At 39.4% G+C, this 25,816-nt stretch overlaps 1 protein-coding gene across 2 annotated transcripts in view; it reads right to left on the bottom strand.

Moving 5' to 3' along the window:
* The window catches only part of LOC126187041 (putative serine protease K12H4.7), a 117,530-nt gene that overhangs the window by 88,027 nt on the left and 3,687 nt on the right, over nt 1–25,816 (bottom strand). The window contains exons 1-2 of one of the 2 annotated variants that reach the window (XM_049928263.1): nt 22,200–22,304; nt 20,399–20,618 (exon numbers count right to left, since the gene is read on the bottom strand). In XM_049928263.1, coding sequence (XP_049784220.1) covers nt 20,399–20,605 — 207 coding nt within the window. In that variant the 5' untranslated portion in view covers nt 20,606–20,618; nt 22,200–22,304. Of the gene's footprint in view, nt 1–20,398; nt 20,619–22,199; nt 22,305–25,816 lie in introns of those variants that run through there. The other variant, XM_049928262.1, reaches the window with a different exon arrangement.

Genomic DNA, 25,816 nt, shown 5'->3' with positions numbered 1-25,816 from the left:
AGGAGTAGAAGGCAAGAGGAGTAGAAGGCAAGAGGAGTAGAAGGCAAGAGGAGTAGAAGGCAAGAGGAGTAGAAGGCAAGAGGAGTAGAAGGCAAGAGGAGTAGAAGGCAAGGAGTAGAAGGCAAAGTAAAAAGTAAGGAAGACAGTGAGAGGGAGGACAAAGAAAGGAACCAAACAAAGGACAGAAGAAACCAGAATAAGCGAAAAACCAAAATGACCACAAATATAAGTCGTGGAACGGTCCGTCTCCGGACGCAGGCGCAAACTACCCCCTTGAGGGGGAGGGACTCCTTTTAGTCGCCTCTTACGACAGGCAGGAATACCTCGGGCCTATTCTAACCCCCGGACCCGCAGGGGGAGACATCGGGGGGGTGTGAACCGGCAGGCAGCGCAGTGTTCAACCTTACTGTACCCAGAAGTGGATACGGTGGTGGCACAAGGCAGGTGTAATTGGCTGGCTTCGGGGGTCGTCATTAGGAACGGTGTCAACCCCTTGGCAAGACAATGTGTCACTTACAACTGTATGGAACATCCATTTTTATACAGCATCCAATTCAAGAATGAGACCACTTTCCCTGGATGCTCACAACTACTTACAGGATGCTGGTCTTACCACCTCCATGCCTCATCAGATGAGGCAGGTAATTGATGCTAATGGTGGATTGGCCTTGTACTAGCCTCAACTCTGTTGTGAAATTTCCTTTGGCTCACATTACTCCAATTTATATTACGAAATTTGATATAACTATGTTTGTTGATTGGAAATCCACATGAAATCACTGTAGTTTAAATTTTATTTACTGCATTCGTGTTACCCAACACTTATTACCTGTAAATCTGAAAAAAGCGCACAAAGAAGTCCATTTGAATCTAAATAGGAATGGTGTCCTAAAATGTGAGACAGTCAGAAAACACTGAATATCGACCAGTGTAAGAATAGGTAAACCCTAAATTAATAACATTCTTTTCCTTCCTGCCTCTCCAAAATTTTCTGCCTTCATTGTGCAAAAGAAGTGCAGTCGGGGCTTGGAAAAGCTTTTTTCCATATTAACAGTCTTTGGGAGTCCAAGGACAGCATTCCATGTCTTAAGAGAAACAACCACTGCCAAATGTGCATTCAGCGTCTTCTTTTCCATCTGAATCATTGTCTTCAGTTATGTTTGTATCAAATTACAGGAAGACTATGTTTCCTATGTGTGTCTCTCTCTCTCTCTCTCTCTCTCTCTCTCTCTCTCTCTTTCTTTTCTTTGATTCCTTGAATGTACTGCTGATTTTACTAGAGCTAGTGGCTCTTGATATAGCTTACCAATTTTGTGAGCTTGTTGGATACCATTTGGAATCATGTTTACATCTTGTATGTCAAACTCCCCATGTAGTGCAAAGTAATTGTCTCTAATTATATGCTCATTACATAGAAAGAATCCTGTGTTCCAGAGGCCATTTATAGCATTTTCCATTGTTACTGCTCTCAAGTGAGCCACTCCTAATAAACTCTTATTAAAAATTGAAGATCCTACTTATCTTGTGTTTCTATTTCTTGCGGATAATTCGATTCAAATTGTCCCGTGAATTCCATACAAGACACTGCATTTTATATGTGGCATCACGTAATAAACAGATGATGTGCATGTGGTTTTCTCTTACTTTGTCTATCACACAAAAGTAATATGATGCACATCTGGTGCTAGCACAGCGTGATCACTGCCAGATGGCTTCATAAAGTTCACAAAACTGTCAAACCATTTCCTAAAAATGTAAGTCTGAATCCAGCTGCTAGGTTGGCAGGCATATGTTACCCTAATATGAGATACAGTGTCCTAATATGCGATACTGATGCGAATTAGGATACCCGTGCTATTGCACTTTAGGAGTACACCACCTTATGCTGAAAACCTTGCCTTGGTTTGGTTTGAAGGGCAGTTCATTACAGCAACTGAAAGAGTTCTTTGCGAACATGTAAAATCAAAGATTCTCAACCATGTTCAGCACCTTAATGGTCTTACTGTCACTGCTCTACACCTCAAATGCTGTGAGAATCAAGATCTGATACTTCTCAACAGAACTGAGCACATAACTTTAGTCAGAATCTAGCCGTCCCACATTAGCAACACTCCTATAATACGCACCTTTTTTTCTACATTCAAAATCATTCTCAGTAATGATAGTACTATTTGGGTAAATTAAAAACAACATCAAATCAGAACATAAATAGTCATTTCTCAAATTAAATTCTAATTGCAATAAAGCAAGCAAAGCATAGAGCAATCCAAATTCTATAATTCCAATCCAATAATAAAATCCAATTCTATAATTTCAAAACCAGATACTACCAAATTAATGAGTTCTATTTTCCTTGAAAATTAGGGAGAAATGAACAATAATTTCCATTGGAAAAGTGTATTCTATGCTTGTTCTGTCAATCGGGTGATTGTGCAATTTCATACCTGCTTATCTTTTGGGTCATTATACATGTACAACAGGATTTTAACTGATATTGCCAGAATTTAAATGTTTTATCCAGGCCCATTGCACTTATAATTGAACTTATATTCCCAGCATTTTTGTAATTTTATTTTGAGAGCAAAATTTATGAGCTCATCGTTAAATATTTATTGTCTTTTATCCATTTTCATCTTAACAATTTTTTGTGCCACAACTGCTTCCCTGTTCTGCCTGATACTTTTGTGAATAATTTTATGCATACAGACAACACTACTACTTTGGGAACTTATTTTGGAGCTGACTGTTTTCAAAAGAGAGAGTGATCATGAATTTAGTGTTCCTCAACAAGAAGATAAAATGATTGCTATTAAGCTTACATTTGAGTGTGTAGTTTGAAAAAGAAGAAACTACATCTAAATACATACTCAGCAAGCCACAGTACAATGTGAGGCAGAGAATACCCTGTATCACTACTAATCATTTGCTTTCCTGTTCCACTCGCAGATGGAGTGAGGGAAAAACGACTATCTATATGCCTCTATGAGCCCCAATTCTCATACATTTTCACAGTCTTTAAGCAAAATGTTTGTTGGCAGTCAGCTTCTAAAGCCGGTTCTCTAAATTCTATCAACAGTATTCCTCAAAAAGATCATCATCTTCCTTCCAGGGATTCCCATTGAAGTTCCCAAAGCATCTCTGTAGCACTTGTGTGCTGTTTGAACCTACCTGTAACAAATCTAGAGGCCCACCTCTGATATGTTTCAATGTCTTCCTTTAATCCAATGTAGAACAGATCACAAACACTCATGCAGTACCCAAGAATAGGTCGCACTAGTGTCCTATAAGCAGTCTCCTTTACAGATGAACCGCACTTTCCTAAGACTCTCCCGCAAACCAAGTCAACCATTCACCTTCCCTATCACAATCCTCACATGCTCATTCCATTTCATATCACTCGGCAATGTTATGCCCAGATATTTTATCGAGTTGTCTGTGTCAAGAAGAACACTACTAATGCCATATCCAAACAGTACAGGTTTGTTTTTCCTACTCATCCTTATTAACTTAAATTTTTCTATATGCTGAACCAGCTGATATTCATCACACCAACTGGACACTGGCCGAGCCATCGTGTATCATCCTACAGTCACTCATCTAGACCACCTTCCCATGCCCCGCAGCATCATCAGTGAACACTGCATATTGCTGTCCATCCTGTCCACCAGATCATTATCTGCAATAATAACAGTCCTATCACGCTTCCTTGCGAAATTCCTGATGATACCCTTCTCTCTGATAAATACTCGCCATCAAGAACAACAAACTGGGTTCTGTTACTTAATAAGTCTTCGAGCCACTCACATATCTGGAAACCTATTCTAGATGCCCGTAACTTTGTTAACAGTCTGCAGCGAGGTACCATATCAAACGATTTTCAGAATTTTAGGATTATGGAATCTGACTGTTGCCCTTCATCCATACTTCGCAGTATATCATGTGAGAAAAGGGCAAGCCGAGTTTCACATGAGCAATGCTTTCTAAAACCATGCAGTTCGTGAAAATAAGCTGTTTGGTCTCTAGGAAATTTATTATATTCATACTCACAATATGTTCTAGGATTCTATAGCAAACTAATATTAAGGATTTTGGTGTGTAACTTTGTAGCTGTTTTTTATCCTTCTTATATACAAGACACACCTGCACTTTTTGTCAGTCACTTGTCTCTCTGCCCTGGGGGAGAGATTTGCAATAAATGCATGCTGTGAAGTACTCTGTAAAATCGAATTGGGATTCCACTTGGACAGGCAATTAATTTGTTTTCAACGCTTTCAGTCTTTTTTTTTTACAACTTCAATGGTCATTAGTGCCCAGACTACGTTAGGAATTCACCGCAAGGCACAAGTTTAAAACAGCAACTAAAAGGGAAAACATGATAAAAGAAAGACTGACAGGCATAGGATTAAAAAAACAGCATAATCAAATGTCCTTAGAGAGGTTTGTCAAGTTGATAAAATGAAAAACGCGAGCAGCTGCTCCTGGGTCATCCGCTAAAATGGCATCTAGAGTACATGGCAGCCCAAGATCAAGACGCAGTGTCTTAAAATCCGGACAGGACGTTAAAATGTGGCGGACCGTCAGCAATTACCCACAGGGGCAGAACAGCGCCGGCGCAGCCGTCAGCAAATGGCGATGGCTGAACCAGCAGTGTCCAATTCGTAACCGGGCCAAAACGACCTCCTCCCGCTGAGAAGGGCGTGAGGACGACATCCAAGCCGCGGGAAGAGGTTTCAACGCCCGAAGCTTGTTGTCCATAAGTGCAGCCCAATCGGCATGCCACAGTGATAAAATGTGCCGACAAATGACCCTGCTACAATCTGATGAAGGGACACAACAAGAAGCTGTCCGAGGCTGGAGAACCACAGCCTTGGCCACAGCATGTGCAGCTTCGTTCCCAGGTATACCGACATGGCCAGGAACCCACATAAAGCTAACCGGAGAACCGTCGTCCACCAGTTGCTGAAGAGAGCGTTGGATCCAGTGCACAAAAGGGTGAACCAGATACAGATAACTGAGGCTCTGGAGTGCGCTCAGGGAATCAGAGCAGATGACATAAGCAGAATGTCGGTGGCGGCAGATGTAAAGAACAGCCTGGTAGAGGGCAAAGAGCTCAGCTGTGAAGACCGAACAATGGCCATGGAGCCGGTATTTGAAACTTTGTGCCCTCAGTTGTTTCTCTATGCCAGGCATGCTTATTAGTATGCCATCCATACAGGACTCTGTGCAATAGTCAAATGATGGTATGTTTATATGATTCTTCTGTGTGAACAATTTCTTTAAATGCAGAATTTAAAACTTCGGATTTTGTTTTGCCATCTTCAACTACAACATCAGACTTAATGACTGATTGGATGGAAGCCTCAGACCTGCTTAATGATTTTACTTTAGACCAGAATTTTCTTGGGTTCTTGGCCAGATGTTTTGCTAAGGTGTGGTTGTGGTGGTGGTGGTGGTGGTTGTTTTTGGGCATTTTGCACATGGATTTTTTCACAGATGCACGAATTTATACCAACTTTTGCCTGTAGTCATTTTCATGTTCTCTTTTGAGACAAGAGTGCAACTGCCCTTGCTTTCTCAGCATTTTCCAAATTTCTTTGCTAAACTACAATGGGTCTTCTCAGTCCTCAATCCACTGGCCAGAGCTCAATTAACAATCTGTTTAAACTTTGCCCATAATTCCTCTATGTCTATCATATTGGAATGAAATGATTGCAATTCATTCAGTACATCATTACCAGTTTTATTTGTGCCAAAGAATTCAATAATTATTCAATCAGTTACTCTCTCTCCTATATCTGAAATATGAGCTTAATAAAAGATAAAATTTTGCTGGAAGTCTGATCTAAATCCTCAAAATCACAATACTGCCTCACTCCTATAAAACAAATGCCCTTAAAACAATTTGGATGTATTCTTTTTAAAATTCGTGATATTTGTGCTACAGTTTTCCTTAGCTCGTGTTACAACAGTTACCTTAAAGATTACAAATAATATGCACTAGTGTGATACTCATCTAAACAACAGAAGCTCCCATAGAAAGTCCGTCAGCACCTACCACAATGAGAATATTTTCACAGCAAAGCTAACACCACTTATGGACTGCTTCTAGTGGTATGGTCAAATCACTTCACATCTAGCAACCACTGTTGACATATTATAATTCCGTGTGTATAAATGTACACTGGTATGATAATACGTTGCTGCTATATTCCAACATGGACATTAATGGGGCTAAAGTGGGACAATTTCATCTCAAATCACACTGGTCAAGAGTGACTGTGTCACATCATTATTTCAAAGTTTTCTGAAAAAATATATGTTAAAGTTCCACAAGACATCTCTAACAAACTAAAATATTTTCAATTTTTGCTGATTTGTTAAAACATAATATAGCTCTCTAATCGAGGGTATTTCTGCAAATGTCATACGAAAGGAAAAAAAGTAACAAAAAACTACAAGCAATACAGATTTGAAATTCTTTTTAATAACAGCCTTGTTCACATTAACACAGACAAACTTCTGAGTTTTTTCATCTATAATTTGGAAAAACAAACTACGAAAATTTACAGTTGTTTAGAAAACTACAAAAATATGTTTTGAATGTATGGATAGTCACAGGATGTTTACTGTCTTGAGAAAAAATGAAGTGAAAAGCCTGCTAACTGTCAGCTATGGCATTAATGCTTGAAATTCTTAAACTATCAAAATATTTCTACATAAAGATGAGAGAACATAAATTTTTTTGATTCTTTTAAATTATTTTCTCTATAGCCCCTATACTGAATATTATAAACATTTTATACTATGTTAGTTGGTCATTATACTTATGGGCAGTGCAATCAGAGTGGGCAATATTTTGCAGGGCACAATTTGAGGAAATTGTTATGTTAGACATAGTTACTCTCGAGGTCAAAAAATCCTGAACACTTAAAAATTTAAATTAACTGTAGATTTTGAGTAAATGTAATGCAAAACTGGTATATCTTAGTCAAAATAATTATTTTACAGCCTTAAACGTGATTGAGAAAACAATTGTTCATTTTATTCAAGCATTTAAAAAAAAATTAAATATAGAAAAAGCTCTGTTTATACTTTTTGTTTTTCATATTATTAACAAATTTTTATTGTTTTCTATCATAATTTTACTTCTTTATGACATTTATGAATTAAAATTGCCTACACTATAATAGTTAACACTGCACTGTTGAAAAGAATGAATTTGCTTTTTTCATCAGCTCCTCATTGAAGTTTTATAGCCAAGTTGAATTTGCACATGGACAAGGACAATCCAACAAGAGCAGTACTTGGGAAATGGGAACTGCACACTGATATGTTGATGACGGCCATTTGAAAGAATTTGCTGGACCATCAGGCATCATAAAGGAGACAGTTATATCTTGCAGTTCATGAAAGACAGTAATTATTTATCCCAACCACCACTGATTGTCATATACACGAGAAATGAAGTTGCTCACAAACAAAATCTTCTAAAGTATTGCGAGATCTCTGCATTTCACACACAGTAACAGGCGCATTTTATAAAGAACTGTTCTTGCAATGTACATGCCACTCCAGGATGCAATCCAGCAGTGACTTGACTGAATTCCCAACATTGGCTTCACAGCAGACCACACTTTTCTCCTTTTCTACAGGGAATTCCTTCGATGTACTTTCATTCAGAAGTAAGAGTTCGTGTTTTGTAGTAATTTTGATATGGACTGTACAAATACAGTATCATCTCTTATAGCATCATCAGCTTCATGCTCAAGATTAAATCTTGATGGAAGATATTTTTTTCCAAGTTCATAAAGGTGAAAGCAATTTTTAAAATGAGATGCTGCACTGTCAGTCACATACACGTGTTTAGGAAATGTATGGCCTCTAGATGCTATGATGTCAATTATCATGCTGACAGCATTGCATGTATGTAAAATAAGATCATCGCTGACAACAGCATGTGAATATTGACACTCGTAATGTGTGCCAGTGGTAACTCTGAACTCCGTTCAGCAAAGCAACAGACCAGTTCTCAGCAAACTCGAAATGAAGAACTAATGAGTTAGTATTCTGATATGTGACTGATTTTACTTCTCCTATGGCCTGTCTCTGAATCCTGTGGATATGATGATGAGCTACTCCTTTCATGATCCAATGCCTAACATCTGTAACGAACTTCTCTAGCTCCACTGTCTTCTTCACCAACTTTCCTCCCTCCCAAAATGCATACATTACATGCCTATCAGTACCCTGAAGGCATCATACTTCAATGTCATCCCTTCAGCACCAAAACACAACACACACTCTTGCAACCAACATATATCTTGCAGCTCTTAACATACATACTAAAGCATCAGGTCATCTCTTTGTACTTCTTCCCTGTGACACTACTTATGGTGAAACAAATAAGTTTCAAATTAATGCAGAAAGTACATGCACATACTCCTTTCACTGGCTGGCATTTTACCCATATTGGTCATAAAGAGTAAAATTTTATGAGAGCAGTTTTTAAATTTGGGTTCTCCTTTTTCATTAGGAGATATTCTTCTTTCACTGATCTTGTCATATATCTTTTTATCTTTGTTCTGTGCATGCCAAAATATCTTTTTCATTCTTTATTTCATGAGCTTTCAAAGTTACATAATGTGATTGGTTGGTTGATTCAGGAGGAGGGGACCAAACAACGAGCTCATCGGTCCCACAGCACTAGGGAAGGATGGGGAAGGAAGACGGTCACACCCTTTCAGACTAACCATCCTGGCATTTACCTGCCGAAATTTAGGCAAATCACGGAAAACCTAAATCGGAATGGTCGGACGTGGGTTCAAACCATTGTCCCCCCAAATGCGAGTCCAGTGTGCTAACTACTACGTGGCGAAACAAGTGCTGTACCAATTGCGAGGCAGAGAGGCGAGTGAGTGTGCCAGGACTTACCCCACTTCACTGCTAGTAGCGCCATGTCACCACAGCGCATCTGTGCGTAGCACGCAAGCGTTGCACCATAATTTAAGAATGAAATTAAAAGTTAACTTTGTCAGCATGTGCTTTAGTATATTAATCTTTAAACAGTAAATCTCAGACTGATCAGATGAATATTTTCCCTAGATACATCGCTTTATACAAAAAAAAGTGGCGCTAAATAATAAAGGTAGGAACCCAAAAATTGGTTATAATGTGCAGATGTATGTCAAAATTAACTGGGACAAGTCTCAACATGATTAAAGCAATATTTTGGTCAGAATATACTTTTTTAAGAAAAATTGAAGGTGCTAAATATTAGACTTAGAAATAAGAAAATTTGTATGAAGCTTCAGTTTAGTATAAAAAAATTAATTATGTAATCCCATTGAGCTATCTCTAATAGTTTTTGAGTAATTTACTGAAAACTAAATTTGGAACAAAAACGTTCTTATTTATAGTAGATTAAATATCTGTTATATTAATGCTAGAAAGTTTTGGTTACAGCACCTGATGAAACCTATTAAATAACAGAGCTATAAGAAGTTTCAAGGCCTGGATGTAAATAATAACAAATACAAGGTCTCTCACAGTTGTAGTTCAGAGATCATATTCTACTGTCACTTCCGTTCTAAAAATTCTATATGGCAAAGTTTAAAAGCAGGCGAGCTAAAACTTTTTCTGTGATTTTAACCAACTTAATTACATTCATACAAAAATTACGAAAATTCTAAGTTGATTCACAACAGTGTTATAAAATATTGTGTGTCTGGAAAGCGGCTGTTTAGAGGCTGCTACCGTGGGCATAGAGTGGATGACAGCAGGTGTTCCCTCGGCCGTCTGCTGTGCCAGTATATAAATACAGACCGAGAGGCAAAATTGGTCTTCACTTCGCACCCAGCCACCGTACGATCTTCATCAGTCAAACACCAGAGTAAGCACTGCATTGTATGACATCAGAGACAGGCTGTTACTAAACGTATATTTTCAGTAATAATAGAAAGTGAACTTGCGAGGACTGTACACCGTCTTGGATCATTTAGATTTTGAAAAGACTTCACTTCGCACCGAGCGACCGTACGGTCCACGTCAGACAAATGCCGAAGTACGCGATGCCTTGGACAATGTCACAGCCAGAATGCGACTAAACTCATATTTTCAGTAGAAATAGGAATGGAATTCGAGAGGATTGTACACCACCCTGGATCGCTTAGATTTCGCAGGAGTAACTGTTAGTGTGCCGCCCATAATGTTAACAAATCCGTGTGGCAAGTGGTGACAATTATTTTCCACTTTTGTGGCAAGCAATTACTTTGATTATCAGAAGAGAATGCGAAAGACAATTTAATACGAACTTACTGTAGAGGTCACCTCTGAACTGCTAATAGAGCTGTTTATGAGAGAGAGATTTATTGTTAGTATGAACATAATGAATATTACAACATTGTGCATGTGAAACTTTACCAAATATATCTATCTATTAGAACTCAAAATTTTCATTTATAATCGAAGTCCTGATCCCACTGAGAAGTAGAGAATAGAAACATTTCTTTCAGTGGGCTGGATAAGATGTGGACTTGCAGACTGAGAACTATGGTCAGTATGTTCTGCATCACTTTCTGGCTGACCACAGTAATAGTTTCCAGGCTCTCGTAAAAGACAGCAAACAATATTTCCAGTATTCCAATTTCCTCCTATTACTTATGAATGATTAAGATTATTATAATTATTAACCCTCTGCCACCCCACAACTATACCAACTCGTTTGGTAAAATAATGTGAGGAGGTGGGTGTGTATTCTGTATCTGCTGCTTGGAGTAGCTACCTGGTATCAGTGTCAGTAACTGTACCTTCTCAATATAGCAGTGTTCAGGTTTTGAAAACACACATCACATTGGGTGCACGTCATAGTCTTCAGGTTTTGCACCAAGTGCATCTACATTATACATTTCACACAGTTTTGAAGATGTTGCTTGTGTAAAACTTGTTTCACGTTCTTCCACTTTTCGTTGTGCTTGCCGTTTTCTTATTGTGCTTCTTTTCTTGCCTGGGCATTTAAGGGGGGATATATTAGAGCCTACAACAGAAATTCTAACATTCAACACATCAACAACTTCATACCCAGGAATACAAACATCTTCACTGTCTTCTTCAGTTTCACATTCCGGTGACTGATCATTCAGGTGGGTATCCATAAATTTTTTTGTTGTAGCAAGTATAGCAATTCCTGCACAATGGATGAGATGGTAACACAGTTACTTGAGGATCAAGATATTTCTGCAGTACCACTAACAGACATCCAACAATTGTGAAGTGTATTTCACTTTTCTTAAATACAACCTTCTTGGGACTTTTTTCATAATCAACACATCTAACCTTTTCACTACTTTATTATTTCCGCACTGACATTGTATCTAACAAAAAGTTCAAACCAAGCACAAAACTCTACCCCAAATGATTCATGTGCAAGTTTTCACTCATCGGTTATAAACAGAAGAGAGTCTGAAACAGTGTTGCCAACATGCATAATTTATAACAGAAATTCAAGGCGTGTTTTTTACGTAAGTACCTAAATACAAGGTGTGTTTTTTACGTAAGTACCATTTTGAAATTAAAAAAAGACGTGCTAAGATATCTCAATAATTTTATTTTTACATGAAAGCCTGTACCTTAATCAACTTTTCTACATAATTTCCGTCAATATTGAGGCACTTGTCATAATGTTGTACCAGTTTTTGAATACCCTCCTCGTAGAAGTCTGCCACCTGATTTGTTAACCACTGCATCACCACTGTTTTGACTTCGTCATCGTCTTAAAGACACTGACTGCCCAGGTGTTTCTTCAAGTGCAGGAACAGATGGTAGTCACTGGGTGCAAGATCCTGGCTGTTCGGAGGATGATCTAGAGTTTCCCATCAAAAAGATGTGATGAGATCTTTGGTCTGATTCGCCACATGCGGACAGGCATTGTCTTGTCTTGCAGTAAAACGATGCCATTGCTCAACTTCCATGGACCGTTGCTTTGATTCTGGTGTGACGTAGGCCACCCATGTTTCATTGCCCATAACAATTTGGCTTCAGAAATCATCACCGTCATTGTGGTACTGCTCAAAGAAAGTCAATGCACTGTCTAAATGTTTAGTTTTGTGCACATCCATCAACATTTTCGGTACCCAACGTGTGCACAATTTTTGGTAATGAGAAACATTAGGAAAGTCATCCTGCAAGGAGGAAATTGTAAAGCGTCTGTTTTCTCTCACCTTATTGTCCACTTCCTGCACCAAACTTTCATTAATGACCGAAGGACGCCCACTCCGTTGTTCATCATGCACATTTGTGTGGCCATCTTTAAATGCTCTCACCCACTTTCTTACCATTCCATCACTTATAATGCTTTCTCTGTAAACTGCACAGATCTCAGGAACATCGATCACTTTTAGGCCTTTAGCACTAAGAAATCTTATAACACCCCGTACTTCACAGTCGGCGGGACTCACGATTAGCAGAGGCATTTTAAACACTGAGTTCACAACGTAAACAAGGAAGAATCAAACTGTAATGGTGTCAGGGCGTAGATTAAGGTACAGGCTTTCATGTAAAAATAAAATTATTGAGGTATCTTAGTACGTCTTTTTTTAATTTCAAAACGGTACTTACTTGAACAACACACCTCGTACAAAAATACTGCCCACCACGACTGCAGTAACAACTAACACATTAACCAAACAACATATTGTGCAATTTTTTAAGTTTTGCAATGGGGATTTTCGAGTAAATAATTTGTTAAAACTCATAAAAATGCAGTTTCATTTAATTTTTAATAATAAATATTTGCGTAACGCATTTAGCAGGAGCACAGAAGATACTGTTTATATTTATAGCAATTGTATCTAGTAATATAGAAAGGAAGTTAGCATTCTGTGACTTTCCAAATAAAAAAAAAATTTAAGCAGAAAAAAATTAAAATTTTTGTATCTTCTTTTTAAATTTTTAAGTTAAAAGAAAGCCATAAGTGAGTATGTATGTAATCTAAATCTGAACACATAGAGAGGGAGCACAACATCTGCCACGTCTCCAGTACTTTTGGTTTATTAGTCATGGTTTTTTTTAGTTCTCTACTGTTTTAAGATTTATTTACAAAATATATGTCCTTCAAAGGACTATACCATTTACAAAATGCAAGATAAAATGAAAATATTTCACTTCTTAGGACTAAATGTAAATATGGGGCTTGATGGGGTCACTTTAATACACCCGCTTAGTCTAAATGTTGGAAGGGTCAGATTGGTACACAAAGTTTTTCAATCTAAAAGACTACACTTTAGTTCCAGAAACAATGCTACGACAGGCTGGGATCAAGGGCTCATCAAAACTTTACAACAGAGACCCTGCAAGATGCTCTAGATCAAATCACAAGAAAGAAAATCGGTTTATGTGAAGTTTCTAAAAGGTACGTAGGCCTATGTCCAGCACCTAATTAATGCTGTATTGTAATGCAATAGCTGTATGTGGATTTCTTGTAATTTAAGGCAAAAATAGAACTAGGCAATTAAATTTTCTGCTTTCCTTTATTTATTTGCAGATAAGAATTTCCACTGAGCACTTTAATTCTTGAAATGAAAATGAGCAGGAAGCCACAGGCAATAATAAATAATGGCATGACTAGTTTCACCTTACAAGGGAAACTCCCCACTGCAACCCTCTCTTAGTGATAAAATGATCCAGTAGAGAGCCCGTCAAAAACTGAACACAGATCAAGCATGAAAACAGGAAGAAGGTGTACTGAATTGTGAAAAAAAGAGACTAAATAGAAACAGTGAATGGTCCAAGCTCAAGATGTGCAACACTGAGCGAACTGTAAGAACCACAACTTCATAGTTGCATGGTCATGATGCTGGAATGCAAAGCAGGAGATCTGTGTTTAAATCTCCCTTGCGTCCCATCTTTTTCCACAAAATTATGAACTTTCCATCACTGACGTGTCCCTTCACCTCCTGCTGACTTGGCAATGACTATAGAATATGGATCATGGGATATGAATATACTACCATTGCAAGTAAATGTGATGAATAATGAGCGCAGTCAAGATGCTGCACAGACCTCTCACAAAAATGAAAACAACAAATAAACAGGTACAACAAAGTAATTTGAGAGTCAAAACTTCCAATACAGAACTTGTACTTGGGTACAACAAATAGGAGGTACGTACATCTATAATTCCCTTGCTTACACCTTGGTGTTGCAAGTGGACATTATTCCACGACACAGTCACAAATCTGAATACAGCAAACAGACACCTCAATGACTGGACAGACCTTTTATAATTTTGCAGCAGAGGTGGGGGGGGGGGGGGGGGGCACTTTAGAGTCTTTGACCATTCACTGTTTCTGTTTTGTTTCTTTTTTCGCAGATCAGTACACCTTTTTCCTGTTTTCATGCTTGATCTGTGTTCAGTTTTTTATGGATTATCCACTGGGCCATTTTACCACTAAAACAGAGACGGGTGTGATGGGGAGTTTCCCTTGTCAGTTCCCTTGTCAGAAGAGGAATAAATGTTGGTCACGCATGTTGTGGAAGTCACACTTATGGGATTTTCTATCACTCTGGTGGTTCTTCATACTACATACTTACTTCACGTAAGGAATAAAAGAACAGAAGTTCAGTCCTAGTTCTGTCAAAAACATAGTTATATATCCTAATGCCCCACACAACATCCTAAAGAAATTTAGCAGCAGTCTGTTGTAAGCTGCAAGAGAGTTTCAAGGAACACAAGCCTGATTCATTCACAGAACATCTAGAACAAAAAGATCACAATGGGGGTATGTAAAAAGAGGAGCAAAAAAGTAAATGTTCCTTCGCTAAGCACTCTTCTGAAGCCTTTGCAGATCTTGCCACAGAAATACATGGTGACATTCTTGTTGACTACAGGGGATCACACTGACTGCAGGAGAAGACATCAAGATTTTTTATATATGGTAAAATGCGGCAAGTTCTCGAAGTGGCCCAATCCAGCCAATGAAATTTGGTGTAAACTGTCACAGATAATTTGTAAATTTGTTAAGTTTAAATAACATTCAAGAAAAGAAATTTTTGGTGCACATGGAGTGAAAATGTTCTTAGATAGTAATGTAATGCCTACTTGCCTACCTAACACTTCAACTTTTTTTTTCCTTGTTCGGTTACCAGTCTTTAAGTAAAGCAGTTTTTTTTTAGTTCCAATGGACCTATGTAAACTGTGCTCAAAGAATGACACTGTCAAAGGAAAAGTGAAGAGACAAGGTTTAATTTATTTTCTCTTAAAAAATTTTTTTTTCAAAATTTTTGTTCTTATTGTGTGATAAAAGTTGCTATCTATTTGCATGTTGTTCCTATCATTTTTTAGGTGACCTTTCATAGAGACAATGATAAAGCTGGGAATAGACAAAAAATTCTTGAAAATCTTAAAACATGTATTATTCTCACCACATCATAAATGTTTCCTCAGACTCTAAAGATGTAGCAAGACTGCAGTGACCTGCTCTAACGTTTTGTCCTCGCAAATGCACAGTGGCAGTTTTAAGCTGTATTGACATAGTTGCTCTTTGATTTACGTTCTGTGTGTCATCCCATGTTTAACAATGTACATGCAGTCATGTTTGTACAACTGTAAGCTGTTATTGGGTGTATGTAGGAATAAATATCTTGTTTTCTCCATTACCCACATATTTGGTGCCCCCGATCAACTATGACACGCCTGTGCCGGCCTTGCATTTCACGCAGTTTTGCAACATTAACACATCTAACTTCTGCACCAGCCATGCAGCTAAAATAACCAGACGAGAATGAATGAATCACCAGTCAAAACTGAACCGGCAGCCAGCAGTCCAATTAATAGGGCGACAGTAAAACCCTCACCATTCTGGCAACATAATGCTCTGTTATGGTTTGCCCAGCTAGAAAGTCAGTTCATCCTAGCACAAATATCAGCAAAAGAGACTAAACATAGCTATGTGGTTGCAGTGCTCATGGAGGATCTGCCAGCAGAAGTCCAGGATATCTAGCCACGTCATCAGATACCTACTGGTATGCATCAATTAAAAATGCATTGATCACACAATTGTCGCAGTCATAAGCAAAACGGCTAGAGAAGCTTTTGCACACTGCGGAGCTCACACTCCACCACAATGCTGATGCACACTTGCAAGTAACACTGTAAGTGGTGATGTGCTATGGAATAAATTGTTGTCCCAATTTCAGGCATACACCAAAAACATTCTCACAATGTGTGCGGGGTGATTTAAACTCACTGGCACAAACATCTGACAGAATTGTTGAAATGTATCCTACATCGAGTGTCTCAACGTTAATGCCGTGACATGAAAATGTGCCCATGGTGACGCTGGCTTCCCTGCAATTGCAAATGGCAGAATGGACTGCACAGGCTGCTGTGTTACAAACAACATGCAACTATCAATAGCCACACCACCAATGGTCTCGAGGTCGTAATGGTACCACAACAAGACATTTGGTAATGATGTGCTAAAGAGTATGCCACCTTGCAAGTGGAACATGAATCAGAGACCATAGAAGCAACAACAACTTCTATTGCAAACACGCACAGACTTTTTTTTTTTGTGGTGGTCCGTGATACAAAACTATGATGTCCAGTCAATAAAGCAGCAAAGTGTCGGTATAACCAGCAAACTGCCCACCACGCCGGAGCTGTGACGACTGCTACCTATTTGTCGCTAATTACTCCAAGATTAGAATGTACGGTTGAGTAACATTATTCCTTAACCTGAGGCTATGTCTTGTGATTGAGTGGCAATTACAGCAGCAGATGTGTCACAGCCCACTATCGGAACAGATTTTTTGTCATTCTACAACTTACTTAAGATATACTACATGAGCAATTAATGGATCTGACTACTAATCTGGATACACCGGAGATAGTCTGTTGTGTCACATACAGTCACAGGCGAAACACCATACATATGGTTACTGAAAGGATACCCTGTGATCGCTAGCAGTTGCCTACTCTCCCACTGGTCAAGCACACACCCACTCACCATATTTTGACCACACCAGAGCCACCAACTCATGCTCGGCCTAGAAGTTTGACACTTGAAAAGCTAAAGGTGGTAAAACGGAATTTTGCAGCATGCTATCACAAGGTATCTGCAGAGTTTCTAGTAGCAGTTGGGCAGCCCCAATTCACGTTGTTCCTAAAAAGAAGAATGGATTGTGCCCCTGTAGTGAGTGTCAGCAAGTCATGCAACGACCATCCCAGACTAGTACTTGTTCCCAACACACAGAAGAGTTTTCTGCAAATGATCACAGTACGACAATTTTTTCTACCACTGATCTACTCCAAGCATACTATCAGATTCCTGTAGCTGCAGAAGACACTCTCAAAACAGTGACAATGTCATTCGGCCTGTTTGAGTTCATCAAGCTGCCATTCGGACTGTGTAACACAGTTCAGACATTCCAGCACTTTATGGATGAAGTGTCAAAAGATTTAGATTTTTGCTATATGTATAAACAGGATTTGTTGGTGATGTGCTCATCAGAAGAGGAGCACTTATGGCATACGGCACAAGTATTAGATTGCCTACATACACAGCGACCAGTAATTAATGCTGCCAAGTGTGTTTTTGATGGTTTACTTTCTAGGATATTCGGTGAATGCACAGGGTATTCAAACATCACACAAAAAAGTAGAGGCCATGACCAAATACACCTAGCCTATCACAGTCAGAGAACTATGACAGATCCTAGGAATAGTAAATTTCTAGCAACAGTTCATTCGCAATCACACAATGATAACAAACTACTTAATGGCGCACCAAAGCCTAACCACAGAGTGCATCATACTAGCGAGGCAGACAGCGCATTTTAGGATGTGAAAACAGCTGTAGCAGAAGCTGTTCTGTTAGCACACATGGTCACACATGCGCCACTTGCACTAATGGTTGATGCTTCATCCAGTGCCATTGGTGCTGTACTTCAGCAATAGATTGATCAGTATTGGCAGCCCATTGCATTCTATAGTCAAAAGTGTCACCATCTCAGAAACTTTGGGCAACATCTGACCGTGAGGTGTACGCAACTTATGTGCTGTCAAAAAGTTCAGACGTGCATGAAGAGGGCAACAGTTCACTAACTATGCAAATCATACACCGCTTACCTACACCTTTAAGGTAAAGGTGGAGAAAGAATCACCTATGCAGCAGCAACACTTAGATTACACTGCCAGTTCACAACCAGCATTGTGTATGTGGAAGGGAACCTGAATGTTCTAGCTGATGCACTTTCACAGGTAGTAGCAGAGAACGTGGTAGCAGATGAACCGCATGTGTGGAAGCAGTGACAAATACCATTGGTTACGACACCCGCGCGCATGCACAACAAAGTGACAGTGAGTTGTGTGATTTACTGCACCAATCGAAAGGACTGAGGTTATAGTTCATGACACCACCTGAAGCAAATGTAGAGTTATATTGTGATGTAGCAGGGGGAAGATATGCCTACCTGTGCCACAGCAACTCATAGCGCAAGCAAGAGCACCAATGAACACTCTCGCACACCCAGCAGTAAGTGGTGGTATCAGATTAGTAAAACAGAACTTTGTGTGGCCAGGTATGCATACAGACTGCAGAACACTTTTAAAGCAACGTGTGGCATGCCAGAGGAATACAATGACGCAGTATGTCAGAGCTAAACAATGTCAAAGTTAGCGTAAGGAGGGCTATGCGTGAAGCGTTCAGTGAATTCGAAAGTAAAATTCTATGTACCGACTTGACAGAAAATCCTAGGAAGTTCTGGTCTTACGTTAAATCAGTAAGTGGATCGAAACAGCATATCCAGACACTCCGGGATGATGAAGGTATTGAAACAGAGGATGACACGCGTAAAAGCTGAAATACTAAACACCTTTTTCCAAAGCTGTTTCACAGAGGAAGACCGCACTGCAGTTCCTTCTCTAAATCCTCACACAAACGAAAAAATGGCTGACATCGAAATAAGTGTCCAAGGAATAGAAAAGCAACTGGAATCACTCAACAGAGGAAAGTCCACTGCGCCTGACGGGATACCAATTCGATTCTACACAGAGTACGCGAAAGAACTTGCCCCCCTTCTAACAGCCGTGTACCGCAAGTCTCTAGAGGAACGGAAGGTTCCAAATGATTGGAAAAGAGCACAGGTAGTCCCAGTCTTCAAGAAGGGTCGTCGAGCAGATGCGCAAAACTATAGGCCTATATCTCTGACGTCGATCTGTTGTAGAATTTTAGAACATGTTTTTTGCTCGAGTATCATGTCGGTTTTAGAAACCCAGAATCTACTATGTAGGAAAGGTTTTCAGAAATTACTGCAACCAGTCGCCTTTTATGTAGATGTATTTTATTTAACCATGACCGGTTTCGAGCTGCCTAGCAACTCATCATCAGATGGTATATACATTTAGTGCTTTTTTGTACCCATTGTGTGGGTGGTTGAGTATCTGTGGAGATAAATCTTTCTGCAGGTATATATATCTCTTTTAAGACGTATTTTTAAAACCATTGTGTCTTGTTTTTCACAATTACACAAGTTAAAACTTTCACTAGATGTATATTACTTTTATGAGGCACTGTTGGAAACATATATCTTGTTTTTCGTAAACATCGCTGAACACACTTAGCCACAGGGGACTGTGTCTGCTGCCACACAATCACAAGGAGGAAAAGGAAATGAAGGGAATGTATAGGATGGGACAGAACAGAATAGGATAGGACAGGACACTAGACGGGACGTTGTGAGACACACTTTGTCTGGATCCTCTATGGAGACCTGTCTGGCTTGGGAGGCGCTGCCGGTAGTTACACCACCGCCGGCATAGCCCTCCACTTCATTGGATCACACAAACCCCTTCGCCCACACAGACAGTGTTTCGTTAAGGCGGTGTCTCCTGAGGGGGTGCAAATGTACAGTGGCGCATAAACATTCCATGCAGTGGCAGTTTTAAGCTGTTTTGACACAGTTGCTCTTTGATTTATGTTTCTGTTAGTTATTCCATGTTTCACATGTGTATGCATTCATGTTTGTACAACTGTAAGCTGTTATCGAGTGTATGTGGGAATAAGTATCTTGTTTCCTCTGGCTACCCACAAAACCAATTTCTGATTAAAGCAAAAAAATAAAGTAAAAAATAAAAAAAAACACAAATTGGTCTTGCTACATCTTTAGAATCTGAGGAGAAGTTTATGAGGTGTTGAGAATAATACAAAAGTCTCTGCTGCGTTATTTCAATGGGATACATACTTGTACTACATTGACCCCACTTAATGGGGTGACATAAGTACATGTAATCATTGTAATGTGCATACAACCCTAAACAGCTGAATTAGATCATGAGGATTGAAGCTTTCAAAGGGAAAATAAAATTGGACAGTAAGTTACAGTGTTATGTATGGCAGCATACCTGTTTCCATGTTCTTCTATCTGTGGGATCGAAATGATCCAACTGCTGAGGGAACCATTCATCTGGTGGCAATGTTTCTGAGTAGTTGACATTAGGTTCTCCAAGAAGCCCACCTCTGAGTCTTCCTCTCTGGAAGATTCTAGAACTTGCAGCCTCATTCAGCAATGACAGTGAAAAGCAGGCCAATATGATCAATGAACACTGCATTGTGATCTTCAATCTGAAACAGATGTAATTAAAAATATAATGAAAATTTAAAATGTTTTACTGAGACTGGTCAAGCACACCACGTTTCAGGCAAATTTTTCAACAAATTATATATTTCTCATATATACATCTATGCCTATGCTTTTCAAAGCATCATGAAAATTTTATCATACATGTACCAATACACATTATTCTCCATCCTGTTTGAAATGCACACTGATAACCATCATCATCTTCATTTACTGTAGTAAAAATTCTTAACATTTTAATCCCATTTTTTCATTTTTTCAACAGGATACATCAATATTTCACAAGATAACACCCAGGTATTAACAGTACAGAGCATTTGGTATTTATTACATTATACAATAAGCTTTGAAAATATTCATTACCTGTGTAGTCACACACAACTTATGTTATAAAAAGTCCAAGGACTTTATACATTTCAAAATATAGCTAACTCTGTTCAGATAACTTTCAGAACCAAGTGAAATGACATATCATAACAAAACATGTTAAGTAGGTTACTTTTTCTTTTTTGAAAATGACAAATTTACAATGATTACTAGTTTGATATGACACATTCAGTACTTGAGTCAACACAATAGGCACCACACTTATAGTGGGACTTACCTGAAAATTTATTTTTTACTTATGATAAGCAGATAACTGCTTATAGATGGGACCTACCTTAAAATTTATCATTTACTTATGGTAAGCAGGTAACTACAGCTAAACACATCTTTTGTTTGGGGATCATGCTGGCCTCATAATGCGGGAGCTTCAGTCCCGCATCCTCCTCTGCCATTTTCCCAAGACCCTTGTTCAATTCATCCTTTACTTATATCCTTGCCTCTGCAGTCTTCCTCTTTCTCGCACTACTAAACCACTCTTCAGGGTGACTGGGCACTGTACACAACTCCTCATGCATGCAGCCACAGTGACCTCACAAGAGCCATGTCCCTGTTCCAGGTATCTGCTGCTTCTCCCTCTCAGACATCATTCATCTTTCACCAAACCTCACTCCGAATCTACTTTCTGCCCTCATCCTTTCCACAAACTACCATGCCTGTCAAGTTGTACAGCTAGCACAATCTACGTGTAGCTCTGAACGTGATGCCCATGTTAAGCTGAAAGGCAACAGTTTGCTTCAGAGTTGGGGAAGTGATACTGAATGCTTCAGTTAATCTGGCTGATTGATTGCAAAAACATAACTAGACAAAAAAAGTTGCACATAAACTTTCCCGTCTTGTCCAGATTACTGGTTGTAAACATAGACAACTGATCATACTTAACTGCTACAAGATCACATGTAATTAGTTTTGCAGTTTAGTCAACAAACATCCTGAAGGTTATTGAAATGACAATGTGGTTCCACAACTGGCTAACTTTGTAATCTATGATTGTTTTACTGGGCATTCCATGTCAAATCAAAATTAAATCAATATTAAAAAGTGTCCCCACTTGACAATCTCCAAATCTAATTAAATTTGGTGTGAAGGTTCGACATGTCCTTTGATGGTTATATACCAAATTTCAGTCTGGTATCATCAGTGGTGGAATTTTTAGAGGCTTTTAAAGAGAGGCTACTCACCTTCAAATCATGTACGAAGGAGCATATGTGCCAAGTTTGCTAGGCTATTTTTGAAAGTTCTAGCATACATTTGATCATTTGCTTTAACATCACTGACATTTTACACTGACTCACACCTTGGCAAAAATTTGGGATTTAGCCACTTTTAAATATAGATACAAGCCTCTAAAGTGGCTAAAAAATTTGTCATGCTATTCTTAGAGCCAAGGTTTGAACCGACCACTGCTACTTTTCATATGAACCAATCACAATAAAACTTCATGGGGTTATTCCTACCTATGATGTGTGTGTGTCTATATATATATATATATATATATATATATATATATATATATATTTAAAAACAAAGATGATGTGACTTACCAAATGAAAGTGCTGGCAGGTCGACAGACACACAAACAAACACAAACATACACACAAAATCCAAGCTTTCGCAACCAACGGTTGCCTCGTCAGGAAAGAGGGAAGGAGAAGGAAAGACAAAAGGATATGGGTTTTAAGGGAGAGGGTAAGGAGTCATTCCAATCCCGGGAGCGGAAAGACTTACCTTAGGGGGAAAAAAGGACAGGTATACACTCGCACACACACACATATCCATCCACACCTACACAGACACAAGCAGACATTTGTAAAGGCAAAGAGTTTGGGCAGAGAGGTCAGTCGGGACGGAAGTACAGAGGCAAAGATGATGTTGAAAGACAGGTGAGGTATGAGCGGCGGCAGATTGAAATTAGAAATTAGCGGAGATTGAGGCCTGGCGGATAGCGAGAAGAGAGGATATGCTGAAGGGCAAGTTCCCATCTCCGGAGTTCTGACAGGTTGGTGTTAGTGGGAAGTATCCAGATAACCCGGATGGTGTAACACTGTGCCAAGATGTGCTGGCCGTGTACCAAGGCATGTTTAGCCACAGGGTGATCCTCATTACCAACAAACACTGTCTGCCTGTGTCCATTCATGCGAATGGACAGTTTGTTGCTGGTCATTCCCACATAGAATGCATCACAGTGTAGGCAGGTCAGTTGGTAGATCACGTGGGTGCTTTCACACGTGGCTCTGCCTTTGATTGTGTACACCTTCCGGGTTACAGGACTGGAGTAGGTGGTGGTGGGAGGGTGCATGGGACAGGTTTTACACCGGGGGCGGTTACAAGGGTAGGAGCCAGAGGGTAGGGAAGGTGGTTTGGGGATTTCATAGGGATGAACCAAGAGGTTACGAAGGTTAGGTGGACGGCGGAAAGACACTCTGAATGTGGCTCTCCAGCAGGGATACAACTTCCTCAAATCCTGCCCTGAAATGAGATCCATCCTTCATGAAATCCTCCCCACTCCACCAAGAGTGTCTTTCCGCCGTCCACCTAACCTTCGTAACCTCTTGGTTCATCCCTATGAAATCCCCAAACCACCTTCCCTACCCTCTGGCTCCTACCCTTGTAACCGCCCCCGGTGTAAAACCTGTCCCATGCACCCTCCCACCACCACCTACTCCAGTCCTGTAACCCGGAAGGTGTACACAATCAAAGGCAGAGCCACGTGTGAAAGCACCCACATGATCTACCAACTGACCTGCCTACACTGTGATGCATTCTATGTGGGAATGACCAGCAACAAACTGTCCATTCGCATGAATGGACACAGGCAGACAGTGTTTGTTGGTAATGAGGATCACCCTGTGGCTAAACATGCCTTGGTGCACGGCCAGCACATCTTGGCACAGTGTTACACCGTCCGGGTTATCTGGATACTTCCCACTAACACCAACCTGTCAGAACTCCGGAGATGGGAACTTGCCCTTCAGCATATCCTCTCTTCTCGCTATCCGCCAGGCCTCAATCTCCGCTAATTTCTAATTTCAATCTGCCGCCGCTCATACCTCACCTGTCTTTCAACATCATCTTTGCCTCTGTACTTCCGTCCCGACTGACCTCTCTGCCCAAACTCTTTGCCTTTACAAATGTCTGCTTGTGTCTGTGTAGGTGTGGATGGATATGTGTGTGTGTGCGCGAGTGTATACCTGTCCTTTTTTCCCCCTAAGGTAAGTCTTTCCGCTCCCGGGATTGGAATGACTCCTTACCCTCTCCCTTAAAACCCATATCCTTTTGTCTTTCCTTCTCCTTCCCTCTTTCCTGACGAGGCAACCGTTGGTTGCGAAAGCTTGGATTTTGTGTGTATGTTTGTGTTTGTTTGTGTGTCTGTCGACCTGCCAGCACTTTCATTTGGTAAGTCACATCATCTTTGTTTTTAAATATATATATATATATATATATATATATATATATATATATATATATAAAAACAAAGATGATGTGACAAACTCTTTGTCTTTAAATATGTCTGCTTGTGTCTGTATATGTGTGGATGGATATGTGTGTGTGTGCGAGTGTGTACCCGTCCTTTTTTTCCCCCTAAGGTAAGTCTTTCCGCTCCCGGGACTGGAATGACTCCTTACCCTCTCCTTAAAACCCACATCCTTTCGTCTTTCCCTCTCCTTCCCTCTTTCCTGATGAGGCAACAGTTTGTTGCGAAAGCTTGAATTTTGTGTGTATGTTTGTGTTCGTTTGTGTGTCTGTCGACCTGCCAGCACTTTCATTTGGTAAGTCACATCATCTTTGTTTTTAGATATATATATATATATATATATATATATATATATATATATATAGAGAGAGAGAGAGAGAGAGAGAGAGAGAGAGAGAGAGAGAGAGATCAATGGATTTAATTTTTATAATGACAGATAATTCCTCAGGTGTTGTTGGAGACATGAATAGGGTTCTTGTAAGAATTTTTGTATCTGACTGGAGTGTATTGCTGTATGGTTGTGAGTTGTAATGTTTGGTAATCAGGTGGTGTGCAACATTAGAAAAGTAGTTGTTAAATTTATTAGCCACTACTGTGGCAATGCTTAATTGTTTAGAATGTTTAAACCCTACAATCCATAGCGGGCATATATGCAGTGTCACAGTTTCCACAGACATTATAAAGCAGCAACAATTTTTCAAGGCTCCATCCTAGCAGCAGTGATACATTGCTGGAATTCCACTTTCAACTGTTGCTTTCATTATTGGCAATTTTCACTTCGTTAGTCTTCCATGACGTGTAATCCTTGATGATGACATTGTACAGACAGTGTTGAGTTCTGGGTGTTTGGATAATCAATAATCATTGTTTTAGCTAGAGGTAAGGACTAAAACATTATGTTTTGATGGCCTAATTTGTATATTTTATATACTAACAAGACTGAATCTTCTATCCTTCAAATCTGGATATTCATAAGCTTCCGAAATTGCTTTTGTTATAGGTTAATAAACTACTGCATAAAATGATCCAAGAGATCCCTTCACCCAGCTACTTTAGTGGATGAGATGGAGTTGATTGTCATAAGTCTATTATGACAAAAGTCAACTACAATGAGTTAAGGAAATGTCAACAATGGACAAGGAGGTTCTATGGCATAGTCTGGGTTTGATTTTACTGAAGACGCCGAAATTTGTCCATACCGTAATGTCTTGTTGATGACAAAATTTCAGTTCCTGCAGAAGACTTACTGCAACACATTTGGTAAAGAAAAACACATAACCAAGGCTTTAAGACCAGTGACCATTGCAATGTCTGATAGAGTGA

Source organism: Schistocerca cancellata, chromosome 1 (assembly GCF_023864275.1).
Source record: "Schistocerca cancellata isolate TAMUIC-IGC-003103 chromosome 1, iqSchCanc2.1, whole genome shotgun sequence".
In the NCBI taxonomy this organism is placed as follows: Eukaryota; Metazoa; Arthropoda; class Insecta; order Orthoptera; family Acrididae; genus Schistocerca; species Schistocerca cancellata.
Note: the sequence above shows the minus strand (reverse complement) of the source record. Positions and strands in the feature narration are given on the sequence as shown.